The 16,412-nt window shown below is 46.3% G+C and overlaps 1 protein-coding gene across 1 annotated transcript in view; it reads right to left on the bottom strand.

The window, feature by feature from the left end:
* LOC144889050 (E3 ubiquitin-protein ligase rnf213-alpha-like) overlaps positions 1 to 16,412 on the bottom strand; it is a 170,254-nt gene that overhangs the window by 114,881 nt on the left and 38,961 nt on the right. Inside the window, exon 5 of the mRNA XM_078768858.1 lies at positions 6,569 to 6,772. Coding sequence (XP_078624984.1) covers positions 6,569 to 6,772 — 204 coding nt within the window. The remainder of the gene's footprint in view (positions 1 to 6,568; positions 6,773 to 16,412) is intronic.

The following is a 16,412-nucleotide window of genomic DNA, read 5'->3' as shown; positions in this document are numbered from 1 at the left end:
TTCTATCCACTCATCCCAACTCTCTCTTCCTCATATGTGGTGACTTCAACTGTCATCATGCCAGCTGGTTGGGTGTGGGTTCCTCTCTCACCAGTCATGGCACCTCAGCAAAGGACTTCTGTGACTCACTGGGATTGACACAATCTGTCAATTTCCCGACCCGGATCTCAGCCAATGGAGTATCTTCTCTTCGAGACTTGGTTATGCCAAACTTCCCTGCTAATGTCTGCTGCTCTTCTTCTGCTCCAATCGGTTCTTCTGATCATGTGCTAGTCAAAGTGGACATCTCTCTGGCCATTCTCAGAGAGCCTCCTCAGCGTCGACGAGTCTGGCATTTCACTCAGGCCGACTGGGACGGTCTTCAAGCAGCCATCAATCGTCTGGATTGGTCTCCCATCTCCACTGCCTCTGACATCAATTCTTCCTGGGAATTCTTCCAAAGCAAACTGCTCTCTCTCATGCACAGATTTATCCCATCTCGTCTTCAGTTGTCTTACCCTTCCTCCCGTCCATGGTACACTGAATCTTGTGGTGAGGCAGTTGCCCTGAAACAACTTGCCTTTGCCTCTTGAAGGCTAATCCAACTGAAGGCAATCTCAGTTCCTTCCACCAAGCTCGGAACAAGTGTGTGTCTACCCTCAGGAGTGCCAGGAAGCACTATCTCTCCACACTGAGGGAATGAACTCTCAAACCTGTCTCCTTCCTCCAAATCCTGGTGGCGTCTGGTCAAATCCGTTTCTGGTGTTTGTTCCCCCTCCAGCCCCTCCCTTACCTCAAATGGCCACACAGTTGACATCGCACGTGACAAAGCCGAATGCCTCAACTCTGTGTTTGCCTCAAAATCTTTAGTCCCAAACCAATCTCTCTCTGTTCCCACCTTTCCCAGTCGAACCCAACTGCTCCTGGACTCTGTGTCCTTCTCTCCTGACAAGGTGGAGGAGTTTTTGTCTAACCTCGACTCTGATTCTGCAACTGGACCAGACGGCATCAGCCCACGGGTCCTAAAATCCTGCTCTGCCGCTCTATCTCACCCTCTCTCTGTTCTTTTCACCCTCTCTTTTGCTCAAGGTCATCTGCCAGCATCCTGGAAATCAGCAAACATTACCGCTTTACACAAAAAAGGTGCAAAAACAGATCCTTGCGACTACAGACCAATCAGCCTGCTCGCAATTATCAGCAAAGTCATGGAATCCATCATTGCCTCGGATATGAAATCTTTCCTCTTCTCCAATGGCTTGATCTCTGATCATCAATTTGGTTTCAGACCAGGTCACTCTACTCTGGACATGCTGCTTCTGCGGTCTCCACAATGGATGGAGGTCCTCAATGCCAAACAGGAAATCAGAGCTGTCTCCCTTGACATATCACGTGCCTTCGATACGGTCTGGCACCCAGCTCTGCTCACCAAACTCTCCTCCTATGGTATCCATGGAAATCTCCATGCATGGCTTGCAGACTTCCTCTCTGGTCGTAGTCAACGTGTGGCCCTGAATGGATTTCTCTCATCTCCCCTTTCTGTTCAGGCTGGAGTTCCCCAAGGCAGTGTTCTGGGCCTTGTGCTTTTTCTGGTCTTTATCAATGATCTCTCCCTGGTGTTGGGCTAGCGGCTAGGGTGCCAGCTTAGGATCCTCTGATCCTGGGTTCGAATCCCGGTCGATCGCTGAATTAACGCCAGGGGGGTTGACTCAGCCTGTCATCCTTCCGAGGTCGGCAAATTGAGTACCAGTTCACTGGTAATTCCCTGTTTGTCGTAAAAAGGCGACAAAAAGGGTTGGCGGCAGGAAGGGCATCCGGCCGTAAAACATTGCTTCAAAAAGGGGACCCAAAAAACAACAACAACCACGGTCCCCGAAAAAGGCCAACCCCCGCTTGCGGGGAAAAATGGCCTCTAAAGGTGGTTTTTTTTTTTTTTTAATCAATGATCTCTCCGACTCTCTGGAAAATCCTCTCTATCTCTTTGCTGATGACTCCACTCTCTGCCGCTCCATTCCTCTTCCCTCAGATCGACAGTCTGCAGCCTCCTCACTCTCTGAAGACTTGGACAAAATCACAGACTGGTCAAACAAGTGGAACATGTCTTTCAATCCTGACAAATCTCACACTCTTACTATGTCTCTCCGAAAAGATCGACTGGACAACCCTCCCATCTACTTTCTCAACAATCCTCTCCAAGAAGTTCTGTCGCTCAAGCTTTTGGGTCTCACTATCTGCCATGATCTTTCTTGGGAAAACCACATTTCCAAGCTGGCCTCCAAAGCCAGTCGCCGACTGGGCATCCTCTGTCGTGCGAAGTCCTTCCTCGGCACACCTGAGCTCCTCACCACATACAAGGCTTTCATCCGCAGCTCAATGGAATACTGTTCTCCCCTATGGGCCGGTGCTCCTGCCTCACACCTAGCTCGGCTTCACGCTGTTGAAACCAAAGCTTTCAGAATTATTGGAATCTCCCGCGATGAAGCTATCTCTGAGGGCCTTTCACTCACTCACCGCAGGCAGGTAGGTAGGTGGTCTTTCTGTCGTCTTCCGACTCCTCTCCGGCCTTGCACCCCCAGCTCTCTCTGTGCTCTGTCCCCCAAATATTCCTACAGGTCGCACAAGATCTGCCAGCAACCCTCTGATGGTTAAACTGCCGAAATCTCGGCTGTCTGCTCACCTTCACTATTTCATTCCTCTTTTCTCCCGCCTCTGGAACAAACTCCCTCACTCCCTACAATCCCACTCCTCCCTCCAGGTCTTTAAAACAGCTGTTCACCACCATCTCTTTATCTTCCCCCATCCAAAACCTTGATCTTTTCTACCCCCGCTAATTCACCCCAGATCCACCTTGTTTGAAATTCCAACTTCTTTCCTGGAAGTCCTGGCAGTGTCCATATGTTTTATACCTCTCCCACCCCCCCCCCCTTCCCATTCCCCCACCTTCCCATGCCCCCCCCCCCCCAAAGCCCTCTCCCTCTCACAGATCTCTCGATGTCTCCATGTCTCTCGGTCCCTGCTCTCAAATGTTGTGTTTGTGTCCTTCCCCCTCTCTCCCCATCTTGTCTACCGCTCCTGATGTTATATGTTTTATGTGTCGGTTTGTCTTTCTGTGTGATTAATGTTCGCTCTTTCACAAGTCTCCATTTTGTATACAAAAAAAAACAAAAAAAAAACACGAGATGGTTGAATGCTGCAGCACTAGCGAATAAGGTTGGCATGAGGTCTAACAGCATAATATCTTTTTTATTATGTGAAGTACTCGACATATACCACCGAGTTAAAGTGCACTGTGAGCAATCTACTCACACTGGTGATGGCTCAATTGGTTAAGAATCAAACCCTTGTTTCCCAAATATATAACACACCCCACCGTAATGAATTCTGGTATCATTGTTAATAAATATTTACCAAAGATACATTTTGGAATCACCCCACCAGCAGATCTGGAAAATCGAAAAGTATACCAGACCTGCATTAAAGCAATCTGTCCCTCCTTATGAGCTATGCAGTTAAGGAAGTGGTACACCTGCTTGCCTAGAGATTACCCCTTCCAACCTAACTGGAAAGCCTTTTATCATGTTCTTATTCTGAAGAAAACTGCCGACCTGTCTTGATGGGGGTTGGCACGTTGGGTATTACCCACCAATAAGCCTTTGCACATTTTTTCTCCTGAAATATCTGACCAATGTCCCTTCTGTGGAGCTCTCAAAACCTTGTCACATGCTTTTTTAAAATTATTATTATTATTATTTTTGTATACAAGATCGAGGCTCGTGTAAGAGCAAACATTCATCAATAAAAAATACAAACTGACACATAAAACGCATGATAAAGGGAGCGGGAGACAAGATGGAGAGCAGGGACATCGGGAGATCTGTGGGAAAAAGAGGGCTTGGAGGGAGGAGACATGGGAAGGGAAGGGGGGAGGGGGGGGTGGGAGAGGTTAAAAAAAAAAAACACATGGACACTGCTCGGTCTTCCAGGAGAGAAGTCGGTATTTTAAAAAAGTGGATCTGGGGTGAATCAACGGGGGTAGAAAAGATCAAGGTTTTGGATGGGGGGAGATAAGAGATGGTGGTGAACAGCTGTTTTAAAGACCTGGATTGAAGGAGTGGATTGAAGAGAGTGAGGGAGTTTGTTCCAGAGGCGGGAGAAAATAGGAATGAAAGAGTGAAGGTGAATAGAGTCTTCATTTTCACAGTTTAACAAGAGGAGGGTTGCTGGCAGAACTTGTGCGACCTGTAGGAATATTTGGGGGACAGAGCACAGAGAGAGCTGGGGGAGCTAGGCCGGAGAGGAGTCGGTAGAAGACAGAAAGACCACCAACCTGCCTGCGGTGAGCGAGTGAAAGGCCCTCGGAGTTGGCTTAATCACGGGAGATTCCAATGATTCTGAACGCTTTGGTTTCAACAGCGTGAAGACGAGCTCGGTGTGAGGCAGGAGCACCAGCCCAGAGGGGAGAGCAGTATTCCATTGAGCTGCGGATGAAAGCCTTGTATGTGGTGAGGAGCTCAGGCGTGCCAAGGAAGGACTTTGCACAACGGAGGCTGCCCAGTCGGTGACTGGCTTTGGAGGCCAGCTGAGAAATGTGGTTTTCCCAGAAAGATCATGGCAGACAGTGAGACCCAAAAGCTTGGGTGACAGAACTTCATTGAGAGGATTGTTGAAAAAGTAGATGGAAGGGTTGTCCAGACGGTCTTTTCGGAGAGACATAGTGAGAGTGTGAGATTTGTCAGGATTGAAAGACATGTTCCACTTGTTTGCCCAGTCTGTGATTTTGTCCAGGTCTGCAGAGAGTGAGGAGGCTGCAGACTGCCAATCTGAGGGATGAGGAATGGAGCGGCAGAGAGTGGAGTCGTCAGCAAAGAGATAGAGAGGATTTTCCAGAGAGTCAGAGAGATCATTGATGAAGACCAGAAAAAGCACAGGTCCCAGAACACTGCCTTGGGGAACTCCATCCTGAACAGGAAGGGGAGATGAGAGAAAAACATTCAGGGCCACACGTTGACTACGACCAGAGAGGAAGTGTGCTAATGCATAGAAACAAATTGGAGAAACAAAAATTATGCATAAAAAACAAAAATTCCTTTATTTGGTTTGCTTCATGACATGTGCAGCAAGCTGTCTTTAAACTTTACTTCAACGTTTTTATTTTTGGCTTTGTCTCCAACACACAATCAATAGAAGTGTTTTAGCCAACTTTCGCATTGCCACACCAAAGAAGTCAATAATATCGCACAAGGAAAATACAAATTGAAAATCCTTCAAGATGTGCAGATAACCTTCCAGCTTTGTTTAAGGGACTTGCATTTGCCCGTATTAAAATGGAGTTTTGTTTCTATGCATCTATAGATAAACACAGATCTTTAAAAGTATATGGGCATTAAATAATGCACTTATTTATCTGAATATACTTACTGAGAGACACACCACCTTAAGTGGTGCATGAAAAAAATAGACAAGGAAGAACAGATAACACTGTTCAAAATGGTACTTTGATTACAGATTGATCACTTTTTTGAACACAATATGTAACTTTGGTTTTTTTTGTTTTGTTTTTGTAACCTTTGTCTGTTTCACTACTGTTTTAATTTTTCTTCTGTTTTAAAATTCCTGGCTCTCACTATTAGTCATGACGTTCTTGGGCAAACCAAATTTTAAAGTTTGCCTCCAAAGCCAGTCACCGACAGGGCCTCCTCCATCACACAAAGTCCTTCCTTGGCACACCTGAGCTCCTATCCACATACAAGGCCTTTATCCGCGGCTTGATGGAATACAGCTCTCCACTCTGGGCTGGATCCGCTGCTTGAAGTGCTCAGTTCTTGTTGCCAGCTTGATGCCATGGTAAGCAAGGCCTCCAAGATCAATGGAATCTCCCACGATGAAGCTGAGTCTATGGGCCTCTCAATTTCCCATCGCAGACAGGTCAGTGCTCTCTCTGTCTTCTACCTCCTCCTTTCTGGTCTTGTACCCAACCCTCTGCTATTTCCATGCTTTGTCCCCCCCACCCCCAGGTTTCTGCAGTGCACACAAGGTTCACCATTAACCCCCTTCTGGTGAAAGTTGAAAAATCCAGAATCGCTGCTCAACTCCACTCATTTGTTCCTCTTTGTCTCCACCTGTGGAATCAACTTCCACATTATTTCTCCACCTGTGGACACCAGGTCTTCAATACAGCTAGCGGATTACCACCATCTCAAATCACCACCATCCCCCATTCAGAGATCATCACCAACCCCCATCCAAAATCATCATCCATTATAGCACCCTCTCCTACCACAAATCCCACTTCTTTCCAAATTTCCAGTTTTTTTTTTCCTGAGAGTTTGCTTCTGTATCCATCTTGTACACCCTGTGCATCCTCCCTTACCCCTCATGCCTCCCAACTTCCTTTATTTGTCGAAGTCTCCCTCTACCTTGTTTTTCAATCCTGCTGTTCTTGCCCCTACCCATCTTTCTACTTTTCCTTTTGTTCTGTTGCATCCTGATCCATTCAGTCTTCTAACTCTTCCACGAGCCTTGAATTTATATACAAAACAAATAAAGATTCAAAACAAGTTATTCATCATCAAAATGGCGTTTCTTGGCAAACCTTTTCAACACAGGCGTTTTCACAGCTTTCTTCAAATAGTTCAAAACAGTCACATGTAGGTCTTCCTCCATGTAGTATGCCTCGCTTGGGCTCAAGTACTTAAATGAGGGCATGAGCTTGAAGATTAAAGGTAGTAAAAGCAGTGCTTCTTTCTTGTCTTGGCTCATAGAATGTTTGCAAAAAGTGGTGAGCATAGGTGACAATCTGCAGAAAATATAGCAATCAATAAGTCCGTAAAAAAAAAAAGGTTGATGATGACAATGAATTGCAAAAATTTAAATCAATAATATAAAATGCCAAAGGCCAACATTAAATATGAATATGTGATAACCAATTTGGAATAACATGCGTTGTTGTATTAAGGTGTCTGATTATAATTAGTCTAATATGGTGGTGCAGAGGTCATAGACCAATTCCTTTTGAGCTGTCTCGTCTGGGTTTGATTTCCAACTCAAATAAAACCGTGGGATATTGTTATTTTTTTTTAGTATACAGAATCGAGGCTAGTGAAAGTGCCAACATTTATCACACAAACAAATAAAACAGACAAACAAAGTATATAAAAAGGGGAGCGGTAGACAAGATGGGGAGAGAGAAGGGGAAGCACACAAACACAACATTTGAGAGCAGGTACATCGGGAGATGTGTGGGAGGGAGAGGGCTTGGGGGGAGAGGCGGAGGCGTGGGAAGGGGGGGGGGGGGGGGGAAAGTATAAAACACAAGGACACCAAGGACTTCCAGGAAAGAAGTTGGTATTTCAAAAGTGGATTTGGGGTGAAATTAGCGGGGGTAGAAAAGATCAAGGTTTTAGATTGGGGAAGATAAGAGATGGTGATGAACAGCTGTTTTAAAGACCTGGAGGGAGGAGTGGGATTGAAGAGAGTGAGGGAGTTTGTTCAGAGGCGGGAGAAAAGAGGAATGAAGGAGTGAAGGTGCGCAGAGATTCTTGATTTTGGCAGTTTAACCATAAGAGGGTTGCAGGCAGATCTTGTGCAACCTGTAGGAATATTTGGGGGACAGAACCAAGAGAGAGAGCTGGGGGAGTGAAGTCGGAAGAAGACGGAAAGACCACCAACCTGCCTGCGGTGAGTAAGTGAAAGGCCCTCGGAGATAGCTTCATCGCGGGAGATTCCAATGATTCTGAACACTTTGGTTTCAACAGCGTGAACACGAGCTAGGTGTGAGGCAGGAGCACCAGCCCAGAGGGGAGAGCAGTATTCCATTGAGCTGCGGATGAAAGCCTTGTATGTGGTGAGGAGCTCAGCTGTGCCAAGGAAGGACTTCGCACGACGGAGGATGCCCAGTCGGCGACTGGCTTTGGAGGACAGATTTGAAATGTGGTTTTCCCAGGAATGATCATGGCCGATACAACAACAACAACAACACAACATGCATTTTAAAGGCCATTTTCCCTGCTACAGCGGGGGTTAGCCTTGCGGTCCCCATGACAATCTTCTCCATTTTGCCCTATTTTCTGCATCTCTCCTTGTTAACCCCCTTGCCCGCATTTCTTCTTCCACCATCTTTAGCCAAGTCTTTCTCGGTCTTCCCCATCTTCTACTTCCTTCTACATTCATTTCCATCACTCTTCTCAACCAGCCACTTTCATCCTCCCTCAACACATGACCAAACCATCTCAACCTGTTCCTCTTCACAGCATCAATCACAGGCTCTATTCCCATCATCTTTCGCAATTCATCATTTGTCTTCCTCTCTCTCAACGATACTCCGCACATCCGTCGAACCATTCGCATTTCCACCCTTTCCAACCTTCGTTGCTGCTCTACATTCATTACCCATGTCTCGCTCCCATAAATCATAACACTTCTCACACATGCAGCATACACCTTTCCTTTCCCTTCAGCTTCAACGACACTCCCCTCATCATCAGCACGCCACTCAATTCCCAAAACTTCTTCCATGCACATCTCACTCGAGCAACCGTTCCCGAGTCTGATCCACCTTCTCCATTCAGCATGTCTCCGAGGTAGCAAAATGTTTTCACACCTTCCAGCTTCACGCCGTCTCCAAGATCCAACTCAACATTTCCTCCATCTGCAGCTCCCTCTGTGCACACCTTACATTTGAATGTAGCTGCCACACTGGTTAATAACCCTCTCAGACCACTACATTTTTGATGAACCCACTCAGCGCACATTGTACACTGAATGGAGTTCACTCCGACACCCTTCCTACACACAGCACAGGGCCACTTCCCAGTTCTTTCCACCTCACCACATGCTTTACCACTTGCCATCACCTTCGTCTTTCCAATGTTCACCTTCAGACCTTTTGTCTCCATACATTCCTTCCACGTGTTCATCTTTTCCTTCAGTCCATCCATACTTTCCGCAATCAACACCAGATCATCTGCATACAACAACTCCCACGGTAAACCCTCCTTTACGTTCTGAGCCAGCACCTCCATCACAGCTACAAATAGTAGTGGCATTAGTACCGACCCCTGATGCACTCCCACCTTCACCTCAAACTCACCACTGTTCCCGTCCTTCGTCCTTACAGCTGTGCGCGCTCTTTTGTACATTGCCATCACTACTCTGATCAACCATTCCTCCACTCCTAACTTCCTCAATGCCCATGTCAATACTTTGCGTAGAACCCGATCGAATGCTTTCTCCAGATCAACAAACCCAAGAAACAACTTCTTCCTCTTCTCCATGTACTTCTCCTGCAACTGCCTCACAATGAAAAGCGCGTCTGTCGTTCCTCTTCCTGGCATGAATCCAAACTGCATTTCGTCGATCTTCACTTTTTTCCTTATCCTCCTCTCCGACACCCTTTCCAATGCCTTCATTCCATGCTCCAATAACTTTTTCGCTTGGTACGAGCCACACTCCAGAGGGTCACCTTTCCCCTTGTTTCGAGGGATGAGGGTACTCAGTTCCCAATCCACTGGAATGCGGCCTTCTTTCACCACCAGATTACAGATCTCTGTCATTCTCTTCACACCCCAACTTCCTGCTGCCTTCAACATATCTCCCACAACTCCCGTCGGCCCTCCCTGGCCGATAGTGAGACCCAAAAGCTTGAGTGACAGAAACCTATTGGAGAGGATTATTCAGAAAGTGGATGGGAGGGTTGTCCAGTCGGTCTTTTCGGAGAGACATCGTAAGTGTGAGATTTGTAAGGATTGAAAGACATGTTCCACTTGCTTGACAAGTCTGTGATTTTGTCCAGGTCTACAGAGAGTGAGGAGGCTGCAGACTGCCAATCTGAGGCATGAGGAATGGAGCAGCAGAGAGTGGAGTCATCAGCAAAGAGACAGAGAGGATTTTCAAGAGAGTCAGAGAGATCATTGATGAAGACCAGAAAAAGCACAGGGCCCAGAACACTGCCTTGGGGAACTCCAGCCTGAACAGGAAGAGGAGATGAGAGAAACCCATTCAGGGCCACACGTTGACTATGACTAGAGAGGAAGTCAGCCAGCCATGCGTGGAGATTTCCATGGATACCAAAGGAGGAGAGTTTGGTGAGCAGAGCGGGGTGCCAGACCGTATCGAAGGCACGTGATATGTCAAGGGAGACAGCTCTAATTTCCTGTTTCGCATTGAGGATCTCCATCCATTGTTGAGACAGCAGAAGCAGCATGTCCGGAGGAGAATGACCAGGTCTGAAACCAAATTGATGATCAGAGATCAAGCCATTGGAGAAGAGGAAAGATTTCATATCCGAAGCAATGATGGATTCCATGACTTTGCTGATAATTGGGAGAAGGCGGATTGGTCTGTCGTTGCTAGGATCTGTTTTAGCATCCTTCTTTGTGTAAAGCGGTGATGTTGGCTGATTTCCAAGCAGATGGCAGATGACCTTGAGCAAAAGAGAGGGTGAAAAGAGCAGAGAGAGGGAGTGAAAGAGCGGAAGAACAGGATTTTAGGACCCGTGGGCTGATGCAGTCAGGTTCAGTTGCAGAATCAGAGTCGAGGGTTGACAGAAACTTTTCCACCTTGTCAGGAGGAAAGGACACAGAGTCCAGGAGCAGTTGGGTACGACTGGGTACGGTGGGTAAAGAGAGGGATGGGTTTGGGACACAAGATTTAAAGGCAAACACAGAGTTGAGGCATTCAGCTTTTTCACGTGCGGAGTCAGCTGTGTAGCCGTTTGAGGTAAGGGAGGGGATGGAGGGGGAACAAACACCAGAAACAGATTTGACCAGACGCCACCAGGATTTGGAAGAGGGAGACAGATAAGAGAGTTCAGTCTTGAGAACGGAGAGATATTGTTTCCTGGCTCTCCTAAGGGTGGACACACACTTATTTCGGGCTTTGTGAAAGGAAATGAGATTTCCTTCCGTTGGATTTGCTTTCCAGGAGACGAAGGCAAGTTGTTTCTGGGCAACAGCCTCACCACAAGATTCCGTGTACCATGGACGGGAGGAAGGGTATGACAACTGAAGACGAGATGGGATAAATCTGTGCGTGAGAGAGAGCAGTTTGCTTTGGAAGAATTCCCAGGAAGAATTGATGTCAAAGGCGGTAGAGATGGGAGACCAGTCCAGATGATTGATGGCTGCTTGAAGACCGTGCCAGTTGGCCTGAGTGAAATGCCAGACTCGTCGACGCTGAGGAGGCTCTCTGAGAATGGTCAGAGAGATGTCCACTTTAACAAGCACATGATCAGATGAGCCAATTGGAGCAGAAGAAGAGCAGCAGACATTTGCAGGGAAGTTAGTCATAACCAAGTCCAGAAGAGAAGATGCTCCGTTGACTGGAATCCGGGTCGGGAAATTGACAGATTGTGTCAGTCCCAGTGAGTCGCAGAAGTCCTTTGCTGAGGAGCCATGGCTGGTAAGAGAAGTACCCACACCCAGCCAACTGGCATGGTGACAATTGAAATCACCACATATGAGGAAGAGAGAGTTGGGATGAGTAGATAGAAGTTGGTCCATATTATCAGACAGCGAGATGTCGATGGAGTCATCACTGTTTGGTGGACGGTACAACACACATATGAACAAAAGGTGGGAGCGAAGGGGAAGCCGTAGCCAGAGGTATTCCTGGGGGTGAGGTGGAGAGAGGGCAGTGCAGGGCAGGTGAGGGAAGAGAGTTTTTGATAAAGATAGCAACCCCACCTCCAGGTCGAGGCCCAGGTCTATCATACCGGAGGAGGGAGTAACCCGAGAGAGATCTGTTAAGCTGATCACGTCTGGTTTGTCAGAAGCAACCTATATGGAGAGATCATTCAAGTTTGAGCGAAGGCCCTGGATGTTTGAGGTCCATACCGTTAATGAAGAGGAAAGGGGAGCATCGGATACAGAACAGGGGGGGGGGGGGTAGGGTAAGATGTGGAAGAGGAGGAAGAGGTCGGGAGAGCTGTTGACAGTGTGTCAGAGATATCAGAATAGCTCGGAGAAAGGGAAGGATGGGGCGGACAAAAGGTTTGATGGTGATTAGGTGAGGCACAGTGAGGTGTTATTTGAGGTGGGGGACGAGCGAGGCAGAAGGTTGGGGTAGATGGAGGTCAGAGTTGGAAGGGGAAAGAAGCGGGGAGGACACTTTGAGGAGGAGGGGTGAGAGGAGGGAAATGGAGAAGAAATGAGGGTGGGGAGATTTGAAGGGGAGGGGTGAGGGGGGAGTTTATGAGGGGAGGGGTTAGGGGGGAGTTTAGGAGGGAAGGGACAAGGTGGGGGATTTGAAAGGGATGGGAGATGGGGGAGATTTGGAGGGGAGGGGTGAGGAGGGAGTCTAGGAGGGGAGGGGTGAGGAGGAGTCTAGATGGGGAGGGGTGTGGGGGGAGTTTAGGAGGGAAGGGGCAAGGGGGGAGATTTGAAAGGGATGGGTGATGGGGAATATTTAGAGGGGAGGGCCGAGGGAAAAGATTTGAAAGGGATGGGTGATGGGGAAGATTTGGAGGAGAGGGGCAAGGGGGGAGATTTGGAGGGGAGGGGTGATGTGGGAGTTTTGGAGGGGAGGGGTGATGGGGAAGATTTGGAGGAGAGGGGTGAGATTGGATTTTAGAAAGTGTACGATTAATGGGAAACGAACATTTATTGCAAAATGAGCTTCTTGTGACCTTCGAGTCAAAAATACGTTTAAGGACGTTGGAGGGGGGCGGGGGTGGAGTGCAGGTGAGTTAAGGGAATGTATGAAAGAGGCACAGTCAGAGATGGATTTTTTTTTTGGAATGAATAGATATGGGGAGCAAGTTGAAAGCAACCTTTTAAAGAAGAAGAAGAAAAAGGTGTTATAATATACGACAGAATACAGTACTTCAGGGGAAAGTTTATACATTTTTAAATTTAACAGTGAAAACTATCTGGGGAAATGGGGGTGAAACACGTGGTCGAAGAACGAACAAACGAATAAGAACAACGAATGAACGAATAAGAACGAATAAGAACAGAGAAGGAAATGTTTTTTTTTTGTTTGTTTTTTTGAGTTGAGATTTTAAACCAGGAAGTATGCGGTGAAAAGACTGGGAAAAACTGAGAGAACGAAAGTAATTGGAGCACAATCGACGGACCGCTGAGAGAAAACTAAGCCTCAAGGTAGGACACGGTACAAGGCCTCAAAAGACGCGGCACGAATTAACCGACGATTTTTTATATAGGTATGGAAGATTAACACTGAGAATCTTCCTTGGGACACACTGTAGGTACACTCACCGAAGGCTAAATAGAGTTTCGACAAAAACACAATTGTGTACAATATTAATTAACTTCGAAAGCGTGAGAGCGTGGACAGCTTCGAAAAACCGTACCCTCGCCGACAAAGATCTCGCAAGATCTCCTGTATATGTCCAGATATAGATAATATCGATAATATAGATAATATAGGTCAAAGGGATTTCACTGTGAGACGCGCTTTTCATTGTGAGGCAGTTGCAGGAGAAGTACATGGAGAAGAGGAAGAAGTTGTTTCTTGGGTTTGTTGATCTGGAGAAAGCATTCGATCGGGTTCCACGCAAAGTATTGACATGGGCATTGAGGAAGTTAGGAGTGGAGGAATGGTTGATCAGAGTAGTGATGGCAATGTACAAAAGAGCGCGCACAGCTGTAAGGACGAAGGACGGGAACAGTGGTGAGTTTGAGGTGAAGGTGGGAGTGCATCAGGGGTCGGTACTAAGTCCACTACTATTTGTAGCTGTGATGGAGGTGCTGGCTCAGAACGTAAAGGAGGGTTTACCGTGGGAGTTGTTGTATGCAGATGATCTGGTGTTGATTGCGGAAAGTATGGATGGACTGAAGGAAAAGATGAACACGTGGAAGGAATGTATGGAGACAAAAGGTCTGAAGGTGAATATCGGAAAGACGAAGGTGATGGCAAGTGGTAAAGCATGTGGTGAGGTGGAAAGAACTGGGAAGTGGCCCTGTGTTGTGTGTAGGAAGGGTGTCGGAGTGAACTCCATTCAGTGTACAATGTGCGCTGAGTGGGTTCATCAAAAATGTAGTGGTCTGAGAGGGTCATTAACCAGTGTGGCAGCTACATTCAAATGTAAGGTGTGCACAGAGGGAGCTGCAGATGGAGGAAATGTTGAGTTGGATCTTGGAGACGGCGTGAAGCTGGAAGGTGTGAAAACATTTTGCTACCTCGGAGACATGCTGAATGGAGAAGGTGGATCAGACTCGGCAACGGTTGCTCGAGTGAGATGTGCATGGAAGAAGTTTTGGGAATTGAGTGGCGTGCTGATGATGAGGGGAGTGTCGTTGAAGCTGAAGGGAAAGGTGTATGCTGCATGTGTGAGAAGTGTTATGATTTATGGGAGCGAGACATGGGTAATGAACGTAGAGCAGCAACGAAGTTTGGAAAGGGTGGAAATGCCAATGGTTCGACGGATGTGCGGAGTATCGTTGAGAGAGAGGAAGACAAATGATGACTTGCGAAAGATGATGGGAATAGAGCCTGTGATTGATGCTGTGAAGAGGAACAGGTTGAGATGGTTTGGTCATGTGTTGAGGAAGGATGAAAGTGACTGGTTGAGAAGAGTGATGGAAATGAATGTAGAAGGAAGTAGAAGACGGGGAAGACCGAGAAAGACTTGGCTGAAGATGGTGGAAGAAGAAATGCGGGCAAGGGGGTTAACAAGGAGAGATGCAGAAAATAGGGCAAAATGGAGAAGATTGTCATGGGGACCGCAAGGCTAACCCCGGCTCTAGCAGGGAAAATGGCCTTTAAAATGCATATTGTTGTATAGGTCATAGGGATTGGATTGGTGATAATAGATTATAATAGGCAATGGTGATTAGCAGGCAGGGCATTTAATTACCAAGTGTGCTATCCCTTGGGTGGGCATTAAGCCAGGTGTCCTTTCTGCTCGCATAAGTTGGTGAATGTTAAAGATCAATTACCAGAATATTTCACGAAGAGTATGTGAGTTATTGCTGGGACCCTAAACAAATTACAAACTGCTGGACTAACAATCAATCGGGACTTCTATTGCAAACCACCCAATATAACCCTTTCCATACAACTACTTGAGCAATAATGAACCTGCCTTCAGGCAGAGATATGTACAGAGAGATAGACATACAGAGAGATGGATAGACATGGAGGGATGGATAGGCATGGAGAGACAGAGATATACAGAGATAGACATTGACAGATGGAGATATACAGAGATAAACAGAGAGATGGCTAGACAAAGAGAGATGGAGACATACAGCGATAAACAGAGATGGATAGACATGGAGAGGTGGACATATACAGATAGATAAATAGACATGGAGAGATGGAGATATACAGAGAGAGATGTATAGATAGATGCATAGGCATGGAGAGATGGAGATATATAGAGAGATAAATAGACATTGACAGATGGTGATATACAGCGATAAACAGAGATGGATACACACGGAGAGATGGACATATACAGAAAGATGGATAGACATGGAGAGATGGAGACATATAGCGATAAACAGAGATGGATAGACATGGAGAGATGGAAACATACAGCGATAAACAGAGATGGATAGACAAGGAGAGATGGAGACATACAGCGATAAACAGAGATGGATAGACATGAAGAGGTGAACATATACAGATATATAAATAGACATGGAGAGATGGAGATATACAGAGAGAGATGTATAGATAGATGGATAGGCATGGAGAGATGGAGATATATAGAGAGATAAATAGACATTGACAGATGGTGATATACAGCGAGATATGTATAGATAGATGGATAGGCATGGAGAGATGGAGGTATATAGAGAGATAAATAGACATTGACAGATGGAGGCATACAGAGAGATGAATAGATAGATGGATAGGCATGGAGAGATGGAGATATATAGAGAGATAAATAGACATTGACAGATGGTGATATACAGCGAGATATGTATAGATAGATGGATAGGCATGGAGAGATGGAGATATATAGAGAGATAAATAGACATTGACAGATGGAGACATACAGAGAGATGTATAGATAGATGGATAGGCATGGAGAGATGGAGATATATAGAGAGATAAATAGACATTGACAGATGGAGACATACAGAGAGATGTATAGATAGATGGATAGGCATGGAGAGATGGAGATATATAGAGAGATAAAGAGACATTGACAGATGGTGATATACAGCGATAAACAGACAGATGGATACACATGGAGAGATGGACATATACAGAAAGATGGATAGACATGGAGAGATGGAGACATACAGCGATAAACAGAGATGGATAGACATGGAGAGGTGGACATATACAGATAGATAAATAGACATGGAGAGATGGAGATATACAGAGAGAGATGTATAGAGAGATGGATAGGCATGGAGAGATGGAGATACATGGAGAGATAAATAGACATTGACAGATGGTGATATACAGCGATAAACAGAGAGATAGATACACATGGAGAGATGGACATATACAGAAAGATG

Source organism: Myxine glutinosa, unplaced genomic scaffold (assembly GCF_964187855.1).
Source record: "Myxine glutinosa unplaced genomic scaffold, kmMyxGlut1.1 SCAFFOLD_617, whole genome shotgun sequence".
Taxonomy (NCBI): domain Eukaryota; kingdom Metazoa; phylum Chordata; class Myxini; order Myxiniformes; family Myxinidae; genus Myxine; species Myxine glutinosa.
Note: the sequence above shows the minus strand (reverse complement) of the source record. Positions and strands in the feature narration are given on the sequence as shown.